The 18,201-nt window shown below is 30.2% G+C and overlaps 2 protein-coding genes across 2 annotated transcripts in view; both read right to left on the bottom strand.

Moving 5' to 3' along the window:
* Nucleotides 1-18,201, bottom strand: part of LOC101239321 (ARL14 effector protein) — a 38,606-nt gene that overhangs the window by 4,071 nt on the left and 16,334 nt on the right. The window lies entirely within an intron of this gene.
* LOC136089429 (uncharacterized) lies at nt 3,176-5,931 on the bottom strand. The gene is made up of 5 exons (XM_065815419.1): nt 5,594-5,931; nt 4,298-5,445; nt 3,937-4,212; nt 3,395-3,856; nt 3,176-3,304 (listed from the first exon to the last, which is right to left on the bottom strand). The coding sequence occupies exons 2-5, from the start codon at nt 4,313-4,315 to the stop codon at nt 3,176-3,178; spliced, it is 885 nt and encodes a 294-aa protein (XP_065671491.1). The 5' UTR covers nt 4,316-5,445; nt 5,594-5,931.

Raw genomic sequence — 18,201 nt, 5'->3', positions numbered from 1 at the left:
TTAAAAATTTTTTATAATAATTTATAACTTCCTGTAAAATATTTTTTCTATAAATTGAATTTTTTTTTGAGATTTAGTAACTCTTCCTGATGATCCAGCGATGGTGAAACTCCGAGTCGAAGATAAAAGTTAGATAAGTGTTTTTTACTAATTAATTATTGCTCTGTTCTTTAAGAACATTGAGCACTCTATTTGTAAAATACACTAACATAATTTACATATATATATATATATATATATATGTATATATATATATATATATATATATATATATATATATATATATATATATAGATATATATATATATATATATATATATATATATATATATATATATATATATATATATATATATATATATATATATATATATATATATATATATATATACAGTATTGGACAAAACATTTGCAACCAACATCGAACAATGCTAAAAAGTGTTCCTAATTTTACATGTCTTAAAAACGAAATGAACTATACTACCACAGCAAACAGTTCAAGAGTCTGGAGTCATAGCATGCCATGACATCAGCAATCAGCTGACAAGTGACAGCACACAGTAAGAATTTCGTTGACAAGTGCCATTTTGCAGCGGACAAAACAAGTGCAACTTTTTTGGTTTGTTTCAATTTCTTAAGTCTGGTCCGTGTCAACGTCACGGAAGTTTTTTAATAATTAAAGGAAGTATCCAGAAGTTTCCAGAAGCATGCAGAAGCTTCCAGAAGTTTCCAGAAGAAGCATCTGGAAGCATCCAGAAGTATTCAGAAACATTCAGAAGCATCCAGAAGCATCGAATAGAAGCATCTAGAATCTTCCAGAACAGGTTCACACAGGTTCATTTTACTATATAAGAGACATGTAAATCGACATGTAATTCAGTCAGTATATGGAAGTATATCAGTCAGTAATATCAAGACAATTTATCGAAGTGAGTTTTATCAAAGTGTTTTATCGAAGAACATCAATACAAGAAGTGAAATACAACAAGTGTTTCATTACATCAATACAGTCCACATCCAACCAAGACGTTGTGTTCCACAGAGCATTATTGTATCATCACAAGGTAAATGTAACACGGTAAGCCTTGAGAAGCGTGATTATTTATTTTTATTATTTTTATGACTTCAAGTGCAAAAATGGCTCCCGACAGTCTTGGATTGGAACTAAGAAAGAAAATTATTGGCGATTACGTAAGTGGAATGTCACAAAAAAGTATTTGTGATAAATATCGCGTGAAAAAATGGACTGTATCAAGACTATGTTACAAATATCGTTCTACGGGGAAGTTGGCAGCAGATAACAAAGGTGGAAGACCGCGTTCCACCACTCCTAGAGAGGATTCTATGATCGTCAGATGCGTCAAGAAGGATCCCTGGATATCATCAGTCAAGATACAAAAGCAATTAGAGCTGCCTGTATCGGACCGAACAATCCGACGACGTACTGTTGAAGCCAGATTGTTTTCTCGACGCCCTGCAAAGAAACCGCTGATTTCACTAAAAAACCAGAAGAAAAGACTCCTGTTTGCTACATCTCATATTGACTGGAATGTGCAGAAATGACGAACTGTCCTGTTCAGTGATGAATCGAAGTTTAACATCATTGGGAGCAATGGCATTTGCCGTGTTGGGGAAAGTATGCACCCTTGATCCTAAAATCCAGGGGGAAAAAAGCTAAACAAAAATTTACGAGACAAAAATTATAAAACTATTTTAGCGTTTTCTAAATTTATGGTTTTAATAAACTTTAAGAAAGTATATATATATATTTTATAATCAATATTAGTTTTACAATTATCATTAATTTAGGAGAATGTTATTAACATAATGCGCCCTGGATTTTATGATCAAGGGTGCACGCTTTCCCCTACGTCGACCGGCCGGAAAACGCCTCGATTTACGTTACTGCCATAAGACCGTGAAGCATGGTGGAGGCAATGTAATGGTCTAGGGGTGTTTTTCTGCTACCGTTCTAGGTCCAATACATCGAAACGATGGAATAATGGTCCGTTTCATGTATAAAAATATCCTGAAAGATGTTAGGTTACCTCATGCTGAATAGAATGTGCCAATAAAATGGGTTTTTCAGCAAGACAACGATCCGAAACACACTGCAAAAGTAGTCAAGCAGTGGTTTCAAGACAACCACCTATCGGTGATGGATTGGCCGCCTCAATCTCCGGATCTCAACCCTATCAAGAACCTGTGGGAGTTCGTCAACCGCAGAATTAATCGTGAAGATGTTCGTAATAAGGATCAACTGTTTGAACAAATCTAAAAGGCCTGGGCAGCGATTCCACAAAGTTTCATTGATCACCTGATCGAATCTATGCCTCGAAGATGCAAGGCTGTGATCGACAACAAAGGATTCGCCACAAACTATTGATAGCGAAATACAGCTCGGTCAACATTTTGTTGAGTTGCACTTGTTTTGTCCAGAAGGAAATCAACTTTTTATAATACTTTTGATTAATTTATTAATTTTCGTGTACAAATAATGAACTTTGTGATGAATAAAACTCGAAGAACTTTGTCTCTAAACAGTTACATAGTTATTTCTCTAAATTGAAAAAATGCAGCACTTTTATATAAAGAAACTAAATTAGCATTATTTGGTTGCACTCGTTTTGTCCGATACTGTATATATATATATATATATATATATATATATATATATATATATATATATATATATATATATATATATATATATATATTAGGGTGTTCCAAAAAAATGACTTTTTTGAATTTCAACTAACATTGCTTTTCATAAGGTGCCCCAACCTTGATATTACTAATAAATTTTTTTTTTTCATGATTAGATCACTCCATGACTTCCCTCAATGGGTCCAAAGGTCATTTTTTGCCCATATTTCGGACTAACTGAGGGGAGTGTTACCATTATCCAAATTGATTTTTCTTTCTTTTTTTTTGTTGTTTTATCTTTTTGAAAGAAATTTAAGTATAAGGTTAAGCTTAATTTTTTTTTTACTTGAACAATGAAGAATTAAAAATTCAAAAAAAAGGCATTTTTAAGCTTTTTTGCACTATATTAGTGTTCTACTTGTTAACAAGATACTTTACTTATTAAGATATTTATATTTACGTAATAAAATCATATTTATGACTAGTTTCTTAAGTAATTAGTTGTCAAACATAGTTTATGCTTATAAATTTATTTTGTAAACAAAGAATTTTTTACATAATCATATTTTTTTTTAATTGTTCTTTCGCTCTTATATTTGTTTGATACAAGGAAGGTACTTTGTCTTTTATCCTCATTGTGCGATTTATTGATCAGTTCCTATTAAACAATATTTAAAAGTAATGAGCTTGTGAAATAAATTGAGATTTTTAACATAAACAGTAAGTACCAAACATAAAAAATAGATACCTGAACTAGTTTTATAGCCCTCTCACTACAGTCATTTACTACTTCAAGATTATTCACAAATTGTTTGAATTCTAGGTAATAGTCATTTAGATCCCATATCTCAGATGGAGTCTTAAGCCACTGTACTTCAGCATTTGCATGGTTTAAGATATGAAAAATTAACCAACTCTGGTCAGTTAAAAGCGGGATCAAACTTGGGGGAGTATCATCATCAAACATAAGGGAGTTCAGTATATTTAAATTAACTTGATGTCTCTCTATGGCATAAGTTGTTGGTCTTGGGGTTGAGTACAACTTCTTGGCAATGTCACTCCGTTCTTGTACATTTTTGTCAACAAGAGACATAACTAGAATATTTGGGTCTATGTACCAGGTGTGTCTCTTTAGAGACTCTATAACAGGTTTTGCCTGGACAGGATTGATTTTTGAGTATCTCACCATCTGCCAAAGAGCTTTCATATCCTAAAGATTTTTAGACTATTAAATATTACACAAAATTTTCAAAGAAATGATTAAAAACTTTTAAAACATAGAAATGTCACCTGATATGGAGCAATAGCAGGAATTTCAGCCTTTATAAACCACTCAGTGTAAAATACAGCTGTGAAGAATGCCATATCATTTATTTCTTTCTTCTCGAAATCTGTCAAGCTAGAAATGTTGTCTATAAGGAGATACATTTTCAAAAAGTATATTCCTTTTGCCATAAACCTGGCATGGTGTACAGGCCCAGGTTTTCTTAGTTTGTACTGTTCATCACCAGATAAAACCATTGTTGTCAATTCCACTAACTTTAGATAATCAGACCTACATCCATCCTAAAAAAAACTATTTATTTAGACACAAAACAGTACTAAACTTATTTTATTACAGAAAATTCAGTTTATTCAAAATTTTAAATACCTTTTTCATTGTTTTCATTCTAATAATATTTTGAGAGAAAGATAAGGCTTCCTTGAACTGTACTTGCAGCCAGCTATCAGAAATGTCTTCAATTTTTACCTTGTTTAACACAATGGAATTTTGATCAATTGAGTTCCATACATCTTTAAGCTTCTTAAATAATGGATTATCTGGGCCATTTGTTTTACTGCTAGGATAAATGTTCCAGCAGTGAATAATATGCCTTTCATAGATGTGATGCCTACATGCTAGGAGAAGTAGAGGTCTATTAAGCTCTGCAGCTAATCTAATGCACACACCCTTTTTATTACCAGTATTTACAGAAGTTGTATCAAAAACGCATCCTTGTAATTTATCAAAAATATCAAATTGATGAAGAAGTTTTATGATTGTATTTTTCTTTGTTTCTCCAGTGCAAGAGTTCAAATGAGGAACCCCAAGAAGCTCACTCTGTCCATCTATTCTGATGGAAACAGCCAGTCTGTCAAGTTGATGTTCTATTCCGTTTGTAAACTCTTTAACTATTTTTCCATCAAAATGGAGAATAATTGGAAATGATGAAGATTTAACAAGTTCAGTAATGTGTTTTTTAATCTTTTCTCCTTCTTTAGTTACAACTTCCTCTGCAACTCTAAACGCAGTTGAAGAAGATATTGCAAAATTAGTAACATCACCTCCTGAATTTGCAATAACACTTGCCACTATTGCAGTGTGTTGTCTAACTGAAAGTCCCTCACCTATTGCTGTGAGAGCTGTTTTTTTTTAAATATTTTTTGGTAACAAAACAACAGAGGTAGATGGTTCTTTTTTTATATCTGCTACATATTCACAGTCAGAATTATTATCACTGCTTGAAGAGTTGTCTAAACTATATAGATTGTTACCATTGTTTAGTTTACTTTCCATGTTTAACATAGAACACAATTTTTTGTGGGATCTCTTAATAGTGTATGTAAACCTTTCATCATTTGTTCCTATTCTTCCCATCCTATTTCCAAGTTGGTCAAAGATAAACGCAATATCTTCACTTTTGGTTTTGGATGTCCTTCTCCTGTCTTTCATAATATCTTCAATTAGTTCTTCTTTTTTTTTACTAATCCAAAAGCATTTTAATATTTCTTCCAAAAATTCCTCATTCCTTTTTGTATCTGTTGGGCTGTTCCTTTTGCTATTCTTCTTTAACTTGTAATATTTGTTCACCATTTTATCAATCTTCTTTCTTTAAAATGGAAAATTTATTCAATGTTTAAATTAAAGATAATAAATTTATTGATAAATTTTGAATTCATAATTTACCTGATATTTTCTAAGGTTATGATAGGGAATCCTGCAAGATTCCATGGCCTTACCAATTTAGACATTACACAACAGTCAGTTTGTGGAGGGCATCTGAGCTCAAATGAATTAATTTCGAAATGACACCTAATTAAAACCGTTTTCTTTACTTTGGGATTCAAGTCTCTTAGATAAAGGAAGTATTGCAGAACCTCTATGCCAGTAGGAAGTTTATAACATGAAAGATTTTCTATAACTTTCTTTACTAGAAATACTTCAGTCTTATTTCGAGTAAGCTTCAACTTCTTTTTTGGAGGCATTTTACTATTATGTAACTCTTTTTAAGTTAATTAGTTACTGAAAAGATAAATGTTAATCAAAATATTAAGTAAGTTAAAAATCAAATTGTGTACACAAGGTAAAATGTAATTGTTGACAAAATGAAGCAAATATATGTGTATTTAAAATTTAACAAAAAACACATTAAAATGGTACATAGGACAAAGATAGTGAAATATTGTAAAATAAATCAATATTTTTGAATTTTTTGATCTTCATGAAAATTACATCACATTATATTTAAATTTCTTTCAAAAAGATAAAACAACAAAAAAAAAGAAAGAAAAATCAATTTGGATAATGGTAACACTCCCCTCAGTTAGTCCGAAATATGGGCAAAAAAGGGGAAAAAAATGACCTTTGGACCCATTGAGGGAAGTCATGGAGTGATCTAATCATGAAAAAAAAAAAAAATTTATTAGTAATATCAAGGTTGGGGCACCTTATGAAAAGCAATATTAGTTGAAATTCAAAAAAGTCATTTTTTTGGAACACCCTAATATATATATATATATATATATATATATATATATATATATATATATATATATATATATATATATATATATATATATATATATATACGTAAATTATGTTAGTGCATTTTAAAAATAGAGTGCTCAATGTTCTTAAAGAACAGAGCAATAATAAATTAGTAAAAAACACTTATTTAACTTTTTTCTTCAACTTGAAGTTTAACCATTGCTGGATCATCAGGAAGAGTTATTCATTTTCAAAAAAAAATTCAATTTGTAGAAAAAAATATTTTACAGGAAGTTATAAATTATTATAAAAAAATTTTAATTACTATATTTTTTTGGTTAACGGGAAGTTACAGAAAATAATTATTAAATAAATTTCTTTGGAATGGAGATAGTTTAATTTGGTCATTTGTTTTTATAATTTTTTAGGAGGTATTTATTTTCGTCCCTACATTTAGAAATTAATTCAGATTTTTTATTTAATAAATTTTTCTGATTTAAATGAGTAATTAGTTCAAATTTTTCTTGCAAACATAGCACACATTTTTTGGAAATGTTTTTATAGGCAGGGCAGATTTTAGAATAGACCATTGTAAATTAAAATTTTTCTTTTTTTCTTTTAAATCCCAAATATATTTTGACAGCATAGTCTCTTTCGAATATTTTTTGTGTTTAAACGATTGTTTGTGGTTGGCATAACGTTTTTTCCATTCCCCTCGGTTAAGCCAATATATTGTTTATCAGGGTTATTTTGTGAGGAAACAATACACTTGTAAATTACATTTTTCAAAAGACATTTTCCATTTAGAGGGCAATCTATTTTTTGTTTACAATTACAATAATCAGTGTTTTTTTCTTTTATATGTTCATTTTTATTAATTAACGCGTAGTTGTGGCCTTTTATAATTCTTTCTAAACTTTTTGTACAACTATAACTTACTTTAATGGTATTTCTGTTAAAAATCTTATGTAATTTATTAGAGGGAGGAAAATGTTTGTCTACTAATTTTAGAAAAATTTCACCTATATTTGTTGAAACATTTTTGCTGTACGGGGGCTTTTTTGAGATTTAGTAACTCTTCCTGATGATCCAGCAATGGTGAAACTTCAAGTTGAAGAAAAAAGTTAGATAAGTGTTTTATACTAATTTATATATATATATATATATATATATATATATATATATATATATATATATATATATATATATATATATATATATATATATATATATATATATATATATATATATATACATTAATATATATATATTTATATATATATACATTAATATATATATATTTATATATATATATATATTAATGTATATATATATATATATTAATGTATATATATATATATATATATGAATATATTGCATATATTCTGCAAGGCTTATTTTTGATAGAAGCATATCTTCTGCAAGACTTATTCTTAATAGAAGCATTCTGTAATTTCTATAATCTTGATGTTCTGCAAGATTTACATTCTCCTACTACTTACTACCATATAGCTGGTTAGGTTTCTTTTAGTAATTATCTTCATGAAGTTCCTTGTGCTGATGTCTTTTGTCTCTTTGCTAATAATTGCTCCCATTATATAATCTCTGGGATCTGGCAGGTATTAAAGCTTTTATCTTTTCTTGTTGGTTTAAAGTCAAGTCTCATTCCCATGATTTAAAAAAAATGCAAACATATCTTCATTAAAAATGCATCAAAGGACTAGGCTGAGCTGTCAAGCCCAAGTGAAATAAGGAAAAAATTAGGAAGAGAGAAATAATAAAAAAATTAAAAATATATATTGAACAGATGTTCAGAACAAAACAAAGACACTATAGTAAAGCGTGTAGTAAAAAATAATAATGATAACTTTGACACCGCGCATGCAATAGAAATGTAATAAAAACTAAACAGGACACATTAGTAACCATAAATCTACAGTAAATACAAATGTTTAACATACTTAAAACAAATATTACTTAAAACAGTAATACAAAACTTAAAATAAATATACATATGTATAGATATATCAATAATTAAAATGAATAAATAAAAAACGATAGGAGGTATAAGATAAAGAAAACACATTGCTTTTGTGTAATCATAATTTATGTTGTGGTGGTAATAACCGGCGTTTCAAAGAGGCTCAGCACCAATACCTAGTTTACCCCGTCAGATAAATCAGAAAGATCATCGCCATTTGTGCTTTACCTTGCAATTTACACCTGCTCCATACTGCAGTAAAAAAGGACTTCCCTGCAAACAGACAAAACCTTAACTTCACACAAATTTGTAAAGCACTAATATTTTTGATGAAATAATATGAATAGTGAGAGATGTGAATTCAATAACAAATTATTATTTGTTATTGAATTATTGTTATTGAATAGTTGTTATTAAATAAAATAAAATATATATATATATAAAAAATATATATATATCTATAAAATAAGATAAGTATATAAAATAATATATGAATAAAATGTTTTTTAACAAAAATGACAAAAAACAAGACTAAAATGTAAATGATAATATGAAACAGGGTTGCAAAAAAACCATGGGTATTTTTTAAAAAACCATGGTTTTTTCGGTTTTAATGTTTGACCATTAAGCGTGCAGTACTTTTAACTAAAGTTGTAGGTATATTAAAAATATATATAAGTATATAAAGAAGTTTTTTATGTTTTCGTAATACCTGAACCTTGAAGTAAAATTTTTCTGAAAGGAAAATGAGCATATTTACATTACTTATATAGATTGACACCATACCTATCATAAAATTTATACAATGTTGGTCTAAAAAACTTTTAATTTTAAAAAAATATTTTACATAGCACTTTTTTCAATAAAGAGACACTTTTTGAGAAAAAAACAGGCGGAAACATATTTGTAAATAATAATATTAAACTTTTTAAGAGTCCATAGACATTTTTAACTAGAATAAATAAAACATATTTCAATAGAACTCTTATTTCTTATATATTTTGAAAAAAATGTAGTCCTAGTTTAGGCAAAACTATGAGTAAATTATTAAGAAACCAAAAAAGTACCTTGTTGCTATGAAAATATATTGACACTAAGAACATAAAAATACATTTCTATGGAGTTTTTGTGTTTTACTTAATTAAATATAGCTTTATTAGATGTTCATTAGTACTTAAACTTAGAAACACAAAACAAACTAAAACTAAAACAAAAATAAAGTAAAAAACACAGGACAAACTAAAATGAAATACAGCAATACATAGTGTTGAGATTTGTCAATAAACTTATTAAATTTTGTAAAAAATGCTGACATGTAATGATGATTTTATAATTTAATTATAAGGGGAATTACTTACTTTGAAACTTTAGATTATTTTCATCGACTTAGATATATTAGATTGTTGAAATCTAGTTTATCAAAGTCACAGTTAAGTAAACATCACTTTGATTCCGAATTATATTTCTTCAGTGCATTTTAATTTCAAGTTCTCCATTTTTATTTCTCCAGTGCATTTTAAAGTGCAGTTTAATACAAGTAGTTTTTTTCTCATATAAAGAAATTATGAAGAAAGATTTTTTTTTAAATATGTTATATAAAATTTTTTAATAATATAGCTCACTAGTATTATTAATTTGTTTATTATTTCAACGCCTAATGAATTACAATATGCATGTTATGAAAAAATGAAATGTCGGGTTGACTAAAATAAAAAACATATTGTATATTAAATTATATTATGATAAAATTAAATGATGTCTTGAAAATATATATTTGTATATATATATATATATTATATATATATATATATATATATATATATATATATATATATATATATATATATATATATATATATATATATATATATATATATATATATATATATATATATATATATATCTGTCAGATCAGGTTATCTGGCTACTGGCAACATGTAACCCAGTACAATCTGCTTCATGTCCTGCTGCCTTGTTAGATACGCCTTTTTAGGCAAAGACTAGGAGATGCCAACTCCGATTTAAAACACCCCCTGACTTGGGGCTCTTGGTTGAGTAAAGGCTAGAGATGGTGTCTTGATAAAAATACTCATCTTGGGCAGATGTTAAATGCACCTAGCTACTGTCTTGTAGAAGGCCTCCTAGGCAAAGACTTAAGGGGTAAACAGTTTCTATCTGTTGACCAGCCTCGCACCCCTTCTTCATCTATTAGGCTGGCGCAGATATATTTTTAATACATTGTTTCCAGTTTAGGATGTTGAATGCTGGATCTTCTCGACTCAATGCATGAGTTTTGCTTGTGTCTCCGTTTTTATGACTAGGCAACTCATTCTATTTTCTCCTAATAAGGGTACAGTTCTAAAACTCAGTTTTATGGTTCTGAGGCCGGCTGGTAGTCAGGTTTCCCGAACTCTGTGAGAGGCTGATTCCATCAACAGCTGAAAAATATCAAAGTATTAACAGTGCCTTGTTGCGCATGGATGGTGTCCCTGTTAGTACTTTTGGTATGCATTGCGGAGGCCACATTTAGAGCCCTTTGTTACGGCTTAGGGTTTATTAGTAGTAATGAGGCTATTGCTTGGGCTATTAAACAGTGTTCCGAGTTCTATCTATACTTTGAGTCAAGTTCTTCAATCTAATTTAAAAATGAAAAAGTACCAAAAACTATAACACACAAAAAACCATCATCATCACCAAGTTCTCTATCATTCACTAATATTCGTGGTCTTCGAAGTAACTTTTCTTCTGTTGAGTCTTATCTCTTGCAAAGTTCACCAGACCTACTTGCTCTTTGTGAGACTATTTTGAGTTCAGCTATCTCATCTTGTGATCTTAGTGTTGATGATTATCTTCCTCTAATTCGTAAAGACTCCAATAGTGACATGCTTTATCTTGGCATTTACATTCGTAAGAATTTACCCATTTGTCGTGAAACTAGGTTTGAATCCACAGACTACTCTTTTATGTGCTTTCGTTTAGCACCACTTCACTCTATTGCCTTTCTTTTTGTTCTATATCGCTCTCCTTCATCTCAAGACTGCACACTTTTTGACGTTATTTCTGATCATATTGACCAAGCCCTCTCCCTTTATCCATCAGCTAATATAGTTGTTGTTGGTGACTTTAATGCTCACCACTCTGAATGGCTTGGCTCAAGTGTCAGTGATTCTGCAGGCATTAAAGCCCACAACTTTTGCCTTTCTCAATCCCTAACTCAAATAGTCAACTTTCCAACTCGCTTTCCAGACAACCCGAATCATTTACCTTCTCTACTCGACTTATGTCTTGTTTCTGATCCTAGTCAGTGCTTAGTTTCTCCACATTCACCCTTAGGTGCTTCTGATCACAGTTTGGTCTCTCTAAAACTAAAATCTCATTCTTCTTCATCACCTGAATCCCCCTATTATCGAACCTCTTACAACTACAGTAAAGCTGACTGTGATTCTTTCCGTGATTTTCTTCGTGATGGCCCTTGGGTAGAAATCTTTCGCCTTCCTGTCGACAAATGTGCTTCTTACATAACTTCGTGGATTCAGGCTGGCATGGATCTTTTATTCCCTCTTGACGATTCCAGGTCAAGCCTCACTCTCCTCCATGGTTTTGTTCACACTGTGCTGCTGCGATTGCCAATCGAAACCGTTACTTCCATATTTATCAGCAAAACAGCTCTCCAGAGAACAGGTGTCTGTTTATTACTGCTAGAAACAATTGTAAAAAGGTTTTGTCTAACGCCAAAACCCGCTATTCTCAGGTCATGAAATCTCGTATCTCATCTCAAAAATTAGGCTCTCGTGACTTCTGGAGAATCTTTAATAATATCAATAATAAGGGCAAATCTATAATTCCACCTCTCTTGTATGGTTCAGACTTTGTCACCTCACCTAAAGACAAAGCTGAATTGTTTGCTAAAAACTTTTCATCAATATCATCTCTTGATTCCACTAGTTGCTTTTTACCTGATATTGCCAACAAACAGGTTGATCCATTGCTTGACATTTATATCACTCCAGCATCTGTATCTAAAGTGATTTCCTGCCTAGACTCTTCTACAGCTTGTGGCCCGGACAACATACCTGTTATTGTCTTGCAGAAGTGTTCTCCGCAGCTGTCATCTATACTCTCAAAACTATTCAACAAGTGGTTATCAGAGTCTTGTTTTCCAGCCTGCTGGAAAGCGGCATCTGTTATCCCTATCTTCAAAAATTCTGGAGAGCGATCTGATTCGTCTAATTACCGTCCTAATTAGTCTTCTTCCTATCATAAGCAAGGTTTTCGAATCTTTAATTAACAAACACTTAATTTTTCATCTTGAATCTAATCACTTACTTTCTGACCATCAATATGGATTTTGGTCTTCTCGTTCTACAGCTGATTTGTTAACAGTAATAACTGACAGGTTTTATCGTGCATTAGATAAAGGTGGAGAGGTTAAGGCCATCGCTATCGACATTTCAAAAGCTTTTGATAAAGTTTGGCATGCTGGTCTTCTCCATAAGCTTTCTTCTAATGGTGTATCCGGCAACATCTTTAAGATCATCGAATCCTTCCTTTCTAATCGCAGCATAAAAGTTGTCCTTGATGGACAACACTCTTCTTCTTATTCTGTAACTTCAGGGTTTCCTCAAGGTTCTATCTTTGGCCCTATACTCTTTTTAATTTACATTAAGGATCTTCCAGATATTCTCTCATCTAAGGTGGCATTGTTTGCTGATGACACTAGCATTTATTCTTGTTGTGATAAAAAACCAACACCCTCTGATTGCTTGGAGGGGGCATTTGAGCTTGAGAAGGATCTCACTTCTGCTACAGCATGGGGCTCACAGTGGCTGGTGAACTTTAATTCAGATAAAACTCAATTTTTTTCAGCCAATCGTTATTGCAATAATTTAGATCTTCCTATATTTATGAACGGTGATGTACTCGATGAGTCATCTACTCTTCATCTTCTAGGATTAACTTTTACTTCCAATCTTTCTTGGAAACCATATATCAAATCAGTTGCAAAATTAGCATCTGCTAAGGTTGCATCTCTTTATCGAGCTCGTCACTTTCTTACTTCGGATTCTATTCTCTATCTCTATAAATCTCAAATCCAGCCTTGTATGGAATATTGTTGCCATATCTGGGGCGGATCCTCTAATGATGCCCTTTCTCTTTTAGACAAGGTGCAAAAACGCGTTGTAAACATAGTTGGACCTGCTCTTGCAGCCAACCTCCAACCATTATCACATCGTCGTAATGTTGCTTCTCTTTCTCTTTTCTACAAATACTATAATGGGCACTGCTCTAAAGAGCTAGCGTCTATTGTGCCATCTACTATAATTCATTCTCGTGTTACTCGTCATTCAAATAAGTGTCATCCTTTTTCTGTGACTGTTCCTAAGTGCTCCAAAAACGCTTGTTTGTCTAGTATTTTTCCTCGAACATCAGCTCTTTGGAATTCGCTTCCTTCATCTTGCTTTCCTGACTCATATAATTTGCAATCTTTTAAGTTGTATGTCAATCATTATCTTGCTCTACAATCATCATCTTTTCTCTTTCAGTAACTTCCACCTTTAATTAGTGGCTGCTTGCCACTAATTAAATATATATATATATATATATATATATATATATATATATATATATATATATATATATATATAGTCTCCAAATATATATATATATATATATATATATATATATATATATATATATATATATATATATATATATATATATATTTGGAGACGTCAAACACACTGGTCGCCCAAAAAAACACAAAAACACAGTTATTTGTGCCGCAAATGGATGATATTGATGTGGCCAATATGTGGTTTCAACAAGACGATGCCACATGCCATACAGCCTGTGAAACTATTCAATTACTGCATGAGACATTTCCAGGTCATGTACTTTCTTATTTTGGTGATCAGAATTGGCCCCTAGATCGTGTAATTTAGCACCATTAGATTTCTTTTTATGGGGTTATTTGAAATCACAGTTCTATGTCAACAAGCCCACAACCACCCTTGCATTAAAGGAGGAGATTCAACGCTGCATCAACAAAATTCAGCCACATTTATGCAAAATAATCATGAAAAATTTTGCGTATGTGCATGCAAAGCCGTGAAGGCCATATGCCCGATGTGTTATTCCATAAATAACCCTATCCTATGTACTTTATGATTCAATAAAAAAATAACAATCAAAAGACTAAAAACTGTATTTTCTATTTAATTCAAATCTATCGATAATTTTGGGACACCCTTTATATATATATATATATATATATATATATATATATATATATATATATATATATATATATATATATATATATATATATATATATATATATATATATATATATATATATATATATAATTATGTTAAAAAAATAGCTTATAGTAACTATGTTGTAAGGTCCAAAGATGGCTTTTAAAAGTTTTACTTAGTGATAATGCTGTTTGAATCTTAAACCACAGGCTGAGGCATAGCAACATTCAGCTATAGCAGCCCAATCTACTTTATTTTGTTTTAAACCAAAGTTTTTTCATTTTTTGTAAACTATTTGTTTAAACTTGCTTTAAACTTGTTAAAGTTCTCAGGCTCTACAAAAATATACAGAAGTTTATTCTAAATTTGACACACTCTGTTTGAGAAGAAATAGATTCTTAAACTAACTGACACTCAAAAGTCATTTATTTCATAACCCTAAAACACTACATCCTGATTTTATGTTTATGACCTCTATTCGAAGAACATGGGTCTACTAAGTCAATATTTGACTTAAAGACTGGTTTAATATACAGATTTACAATATCTAAGTGGTTTGATATTTTGTTTAAACTCATGAAGTCGGTGCATTTTCTCCTTAGATTTAAAATCATTAAACCTATTTTAACTACTTGCTTTTCATAACAAAGCGTTCTATTTGAGTATGAGATTTTCATTGGCACTATGTAGAACTCTTTTGATCATTAAAATTTTTATTAGTTTTGGTAGACTCCATGCTGGAGCCACAAATTCAAGATAAGGTCGCATATTGGTAGTGTACAAAATTTTCTACATTTTATGATCTCTACTTTTAAAGGTATTTTTTTATAACTCCATATTTATTTATAGTATTTTGGAGATTTTTTAATGCATAAAAGTGTTTGATGTTTCCAGCTCATATCTGGTTGTACAAAAATACCTATACTTTTTTAATGCACTTTTGATAGGTTATATTGTATATTCATAGTGCATAAATATACAACATGATCTACACAAAGATTATTTTGATTTGCTAAATTGAATTACGTTTTTTGCAATTAATTGGTATTAATTCCAATAATTATTATTTGTTATAACTGATATATTAATTTCATAGGCCAATATTTATTTATTCTAATTAATGTTAATTCCATATGCTAATCATTGCACTATTTTCTAAAGTTATCAAGTTCAGTTTATATTTCTGCTTGTTTATCAAAGGAATCTTTTAGTGGCTATCATTTTGCTATCTTTAGTAAACATTTTAAATATATTCCACACAACTTCTGGCAAGCCGTTTATGAATAGTAGAAACAAATTAGAACCCAAAGCTGAACTCTAGGTAAAGCCATTGATAACAGATACCCATTCTGAAATTGAATTACCAATAGTTTCATATTTGTAAGGAAACTTTCAATCCAGTTATATAATTTACTAGTTATGCCATATGCTTGAATCTTTTTTAATAATCTTTTGTGTTCTACTTTATTGAAAGCTTTTGCAATATCAAAATATATTATGCATAACAGCTTACCCTTTGCAATTTTATATATAATGGTGTCAATAGTCTTAATAAGATTTGTTGTGCATGATTTGTTTGGAATGAAACTAGTTTGCTCATTAGAAATAAGATTATTTGAAACTAAATGCTTCAGAAATTTGTCTTGAATAAGCTTTTCAAACATTTTACAAACTACAGGTGTTAAGGATACTAGTTTATAGTTTTCTGGTTCAAGTTTTGATTTTCCTTTATAAATTAGTGATATATTTGCAACAGAACAATGGTAAAGGGACTCATCCAGTGTCAAAACTTAATTTGAAAATAAGAACAATTGGGTCATCAAAACTTTCTGCAGCGTGTTGAAAACAAACAGATTAATTTCATCAAAGCCTCTTGCTTTTGACTCAACTGCAAATTTTAATATTTTCAGTACTTTCTCATTGGTGATTGTACTAGATGATTTACTGCAATCACACTGGATTTCACATCTTTGCAAGAATTCTGGTATTGCTTAGCCATTATTACAAGAACACTTTTTTACATGCTTCAATTTAGCTGGTCAACCTCTTCTCACAACTGAGAAATGGAGTGTTAGAGCTACCTTTATTGATGACACTGTTGAAGATTTCCCAAAAATCTTTAGAACCCAACTTCTGAGATAAAAAGAGTAAACTGTGAGTATAGGAACTTAGCAACATACCCTTTTTATGTTGACCAACTTACCTTCCACACCTTTTTATGTTCATCAGCTTACCTTCAGCACCTTTTTTACTTTGATTTCATGCAATAGTAAATTTGTTTGCTGTGAAAAAGTTAAAAAAAAAAAAAGTTTCTCCAAAAGTCTCAAGAGTCTAACTTCTGAGATAAGATGCAAGAAGTAAGTAGTAAACTTAGAATAATGGAGCTTAGCACAAGACAGCACTTTTTTAAATCAATTTCTTGCAATAATAAGCCGATTGCTCTTAAGAAAGTTTTTCTTTTAAAAAAGATGAAAAAAAGGATTAAGATTAAAAACAGCAGCTGTACTAGAAAATCATAGGAATCAGACTTGACTTTAAACCTCTAAACTTGCCTTTAGAGAAGTATGGTTGGTTTGGCTTGATATGGTTCAAGAATAGAATTTTTATCCTGGTTTCTAGTAATACTTGACTCTTTTGTACTTTGTACTACATACATGCAATACTTACTTCGACAACCATTGGTATGTGTGTGTATGTATGTATATGTATGCATATATGTATGCATATGTGTGTATATATATGTAAAAATGTTAGTTTTTAGGTTGCCATTTTTTATACATATATATTTTATACATGATTTTTTTTCCTGCCCTACGTAATTTTTGATGTTTGACATTGTAGTGGTTTCGTTAACTGTTTTCGTCCTTATTGCTATATTTTAATTAAAACCTGGTTTTTTGATTGGTTAGCAACATTCGATCTAGGTATCTATGGCAGTGTTAACTTTGTATGGTTTTGTCGTTTTTATAATTTCATATATTTTTCTATATCTTATCTCATTAAGTTTATTTATCCAATAAGTACCAATTTTTTTATTTTTAATAAAATTTTATCTAACAACATTTATCACATTGGTAGTGTAGTTGAGTATTTTGTGGTTTTCTTTTAGGATAATTTTTATTATTTTGTATCAGGGTTGATAGGTTTAAACCAAATGGTTTAAACCTATCTAAAAAGTATCAATTAAAACCAACCAATTTTTTGTTGAAAATATTAAAACCAATAAGTTGCAAAACCAACTTATCAAGAGCAACTCAATTAAAAAATTCGCAATAATTCATAGAAAAAGCAACATCGTGGGATATATCTAGTAACGAAATTCAGGTATCATTGGACATTATAAACTTATATCCGCCAGTTCCTCTTAAAGAAACAAATGAAGTAATCATAAGTTTATTGGAGGTGAGCGATAATTTTAAAAAATCAACAAAATTAAATATGAAATAAATAAAAATTCTGATAGAACTATGTTTATACCTACCATACTTTTTATGGAATCAAATATATGAACTTGAAAATTCAGATCCGATAGGTCTTTTGTTTATGGTAGTTTTAGCTAAATCTTTTC

The sequence above is a fragment of the Hydra vulgaris genome, chromosome 13 (assembly GCF_038396675.1).
Source record: "Hydra vulgaris chromosome 13, alternate assembly HydraT2T_AEP".
Taxonomy (NCBI): Eukaryota; Metazoa; Cnidaria; class Hydrozoa; order Anthoathecata; family Hydridae; genus Hydra; species Hydra vulgaris.
Note: the sequence above shows the minus strand (reverse complement) of the source record. Positions and strands in the feature narration are given on the sequence as shown.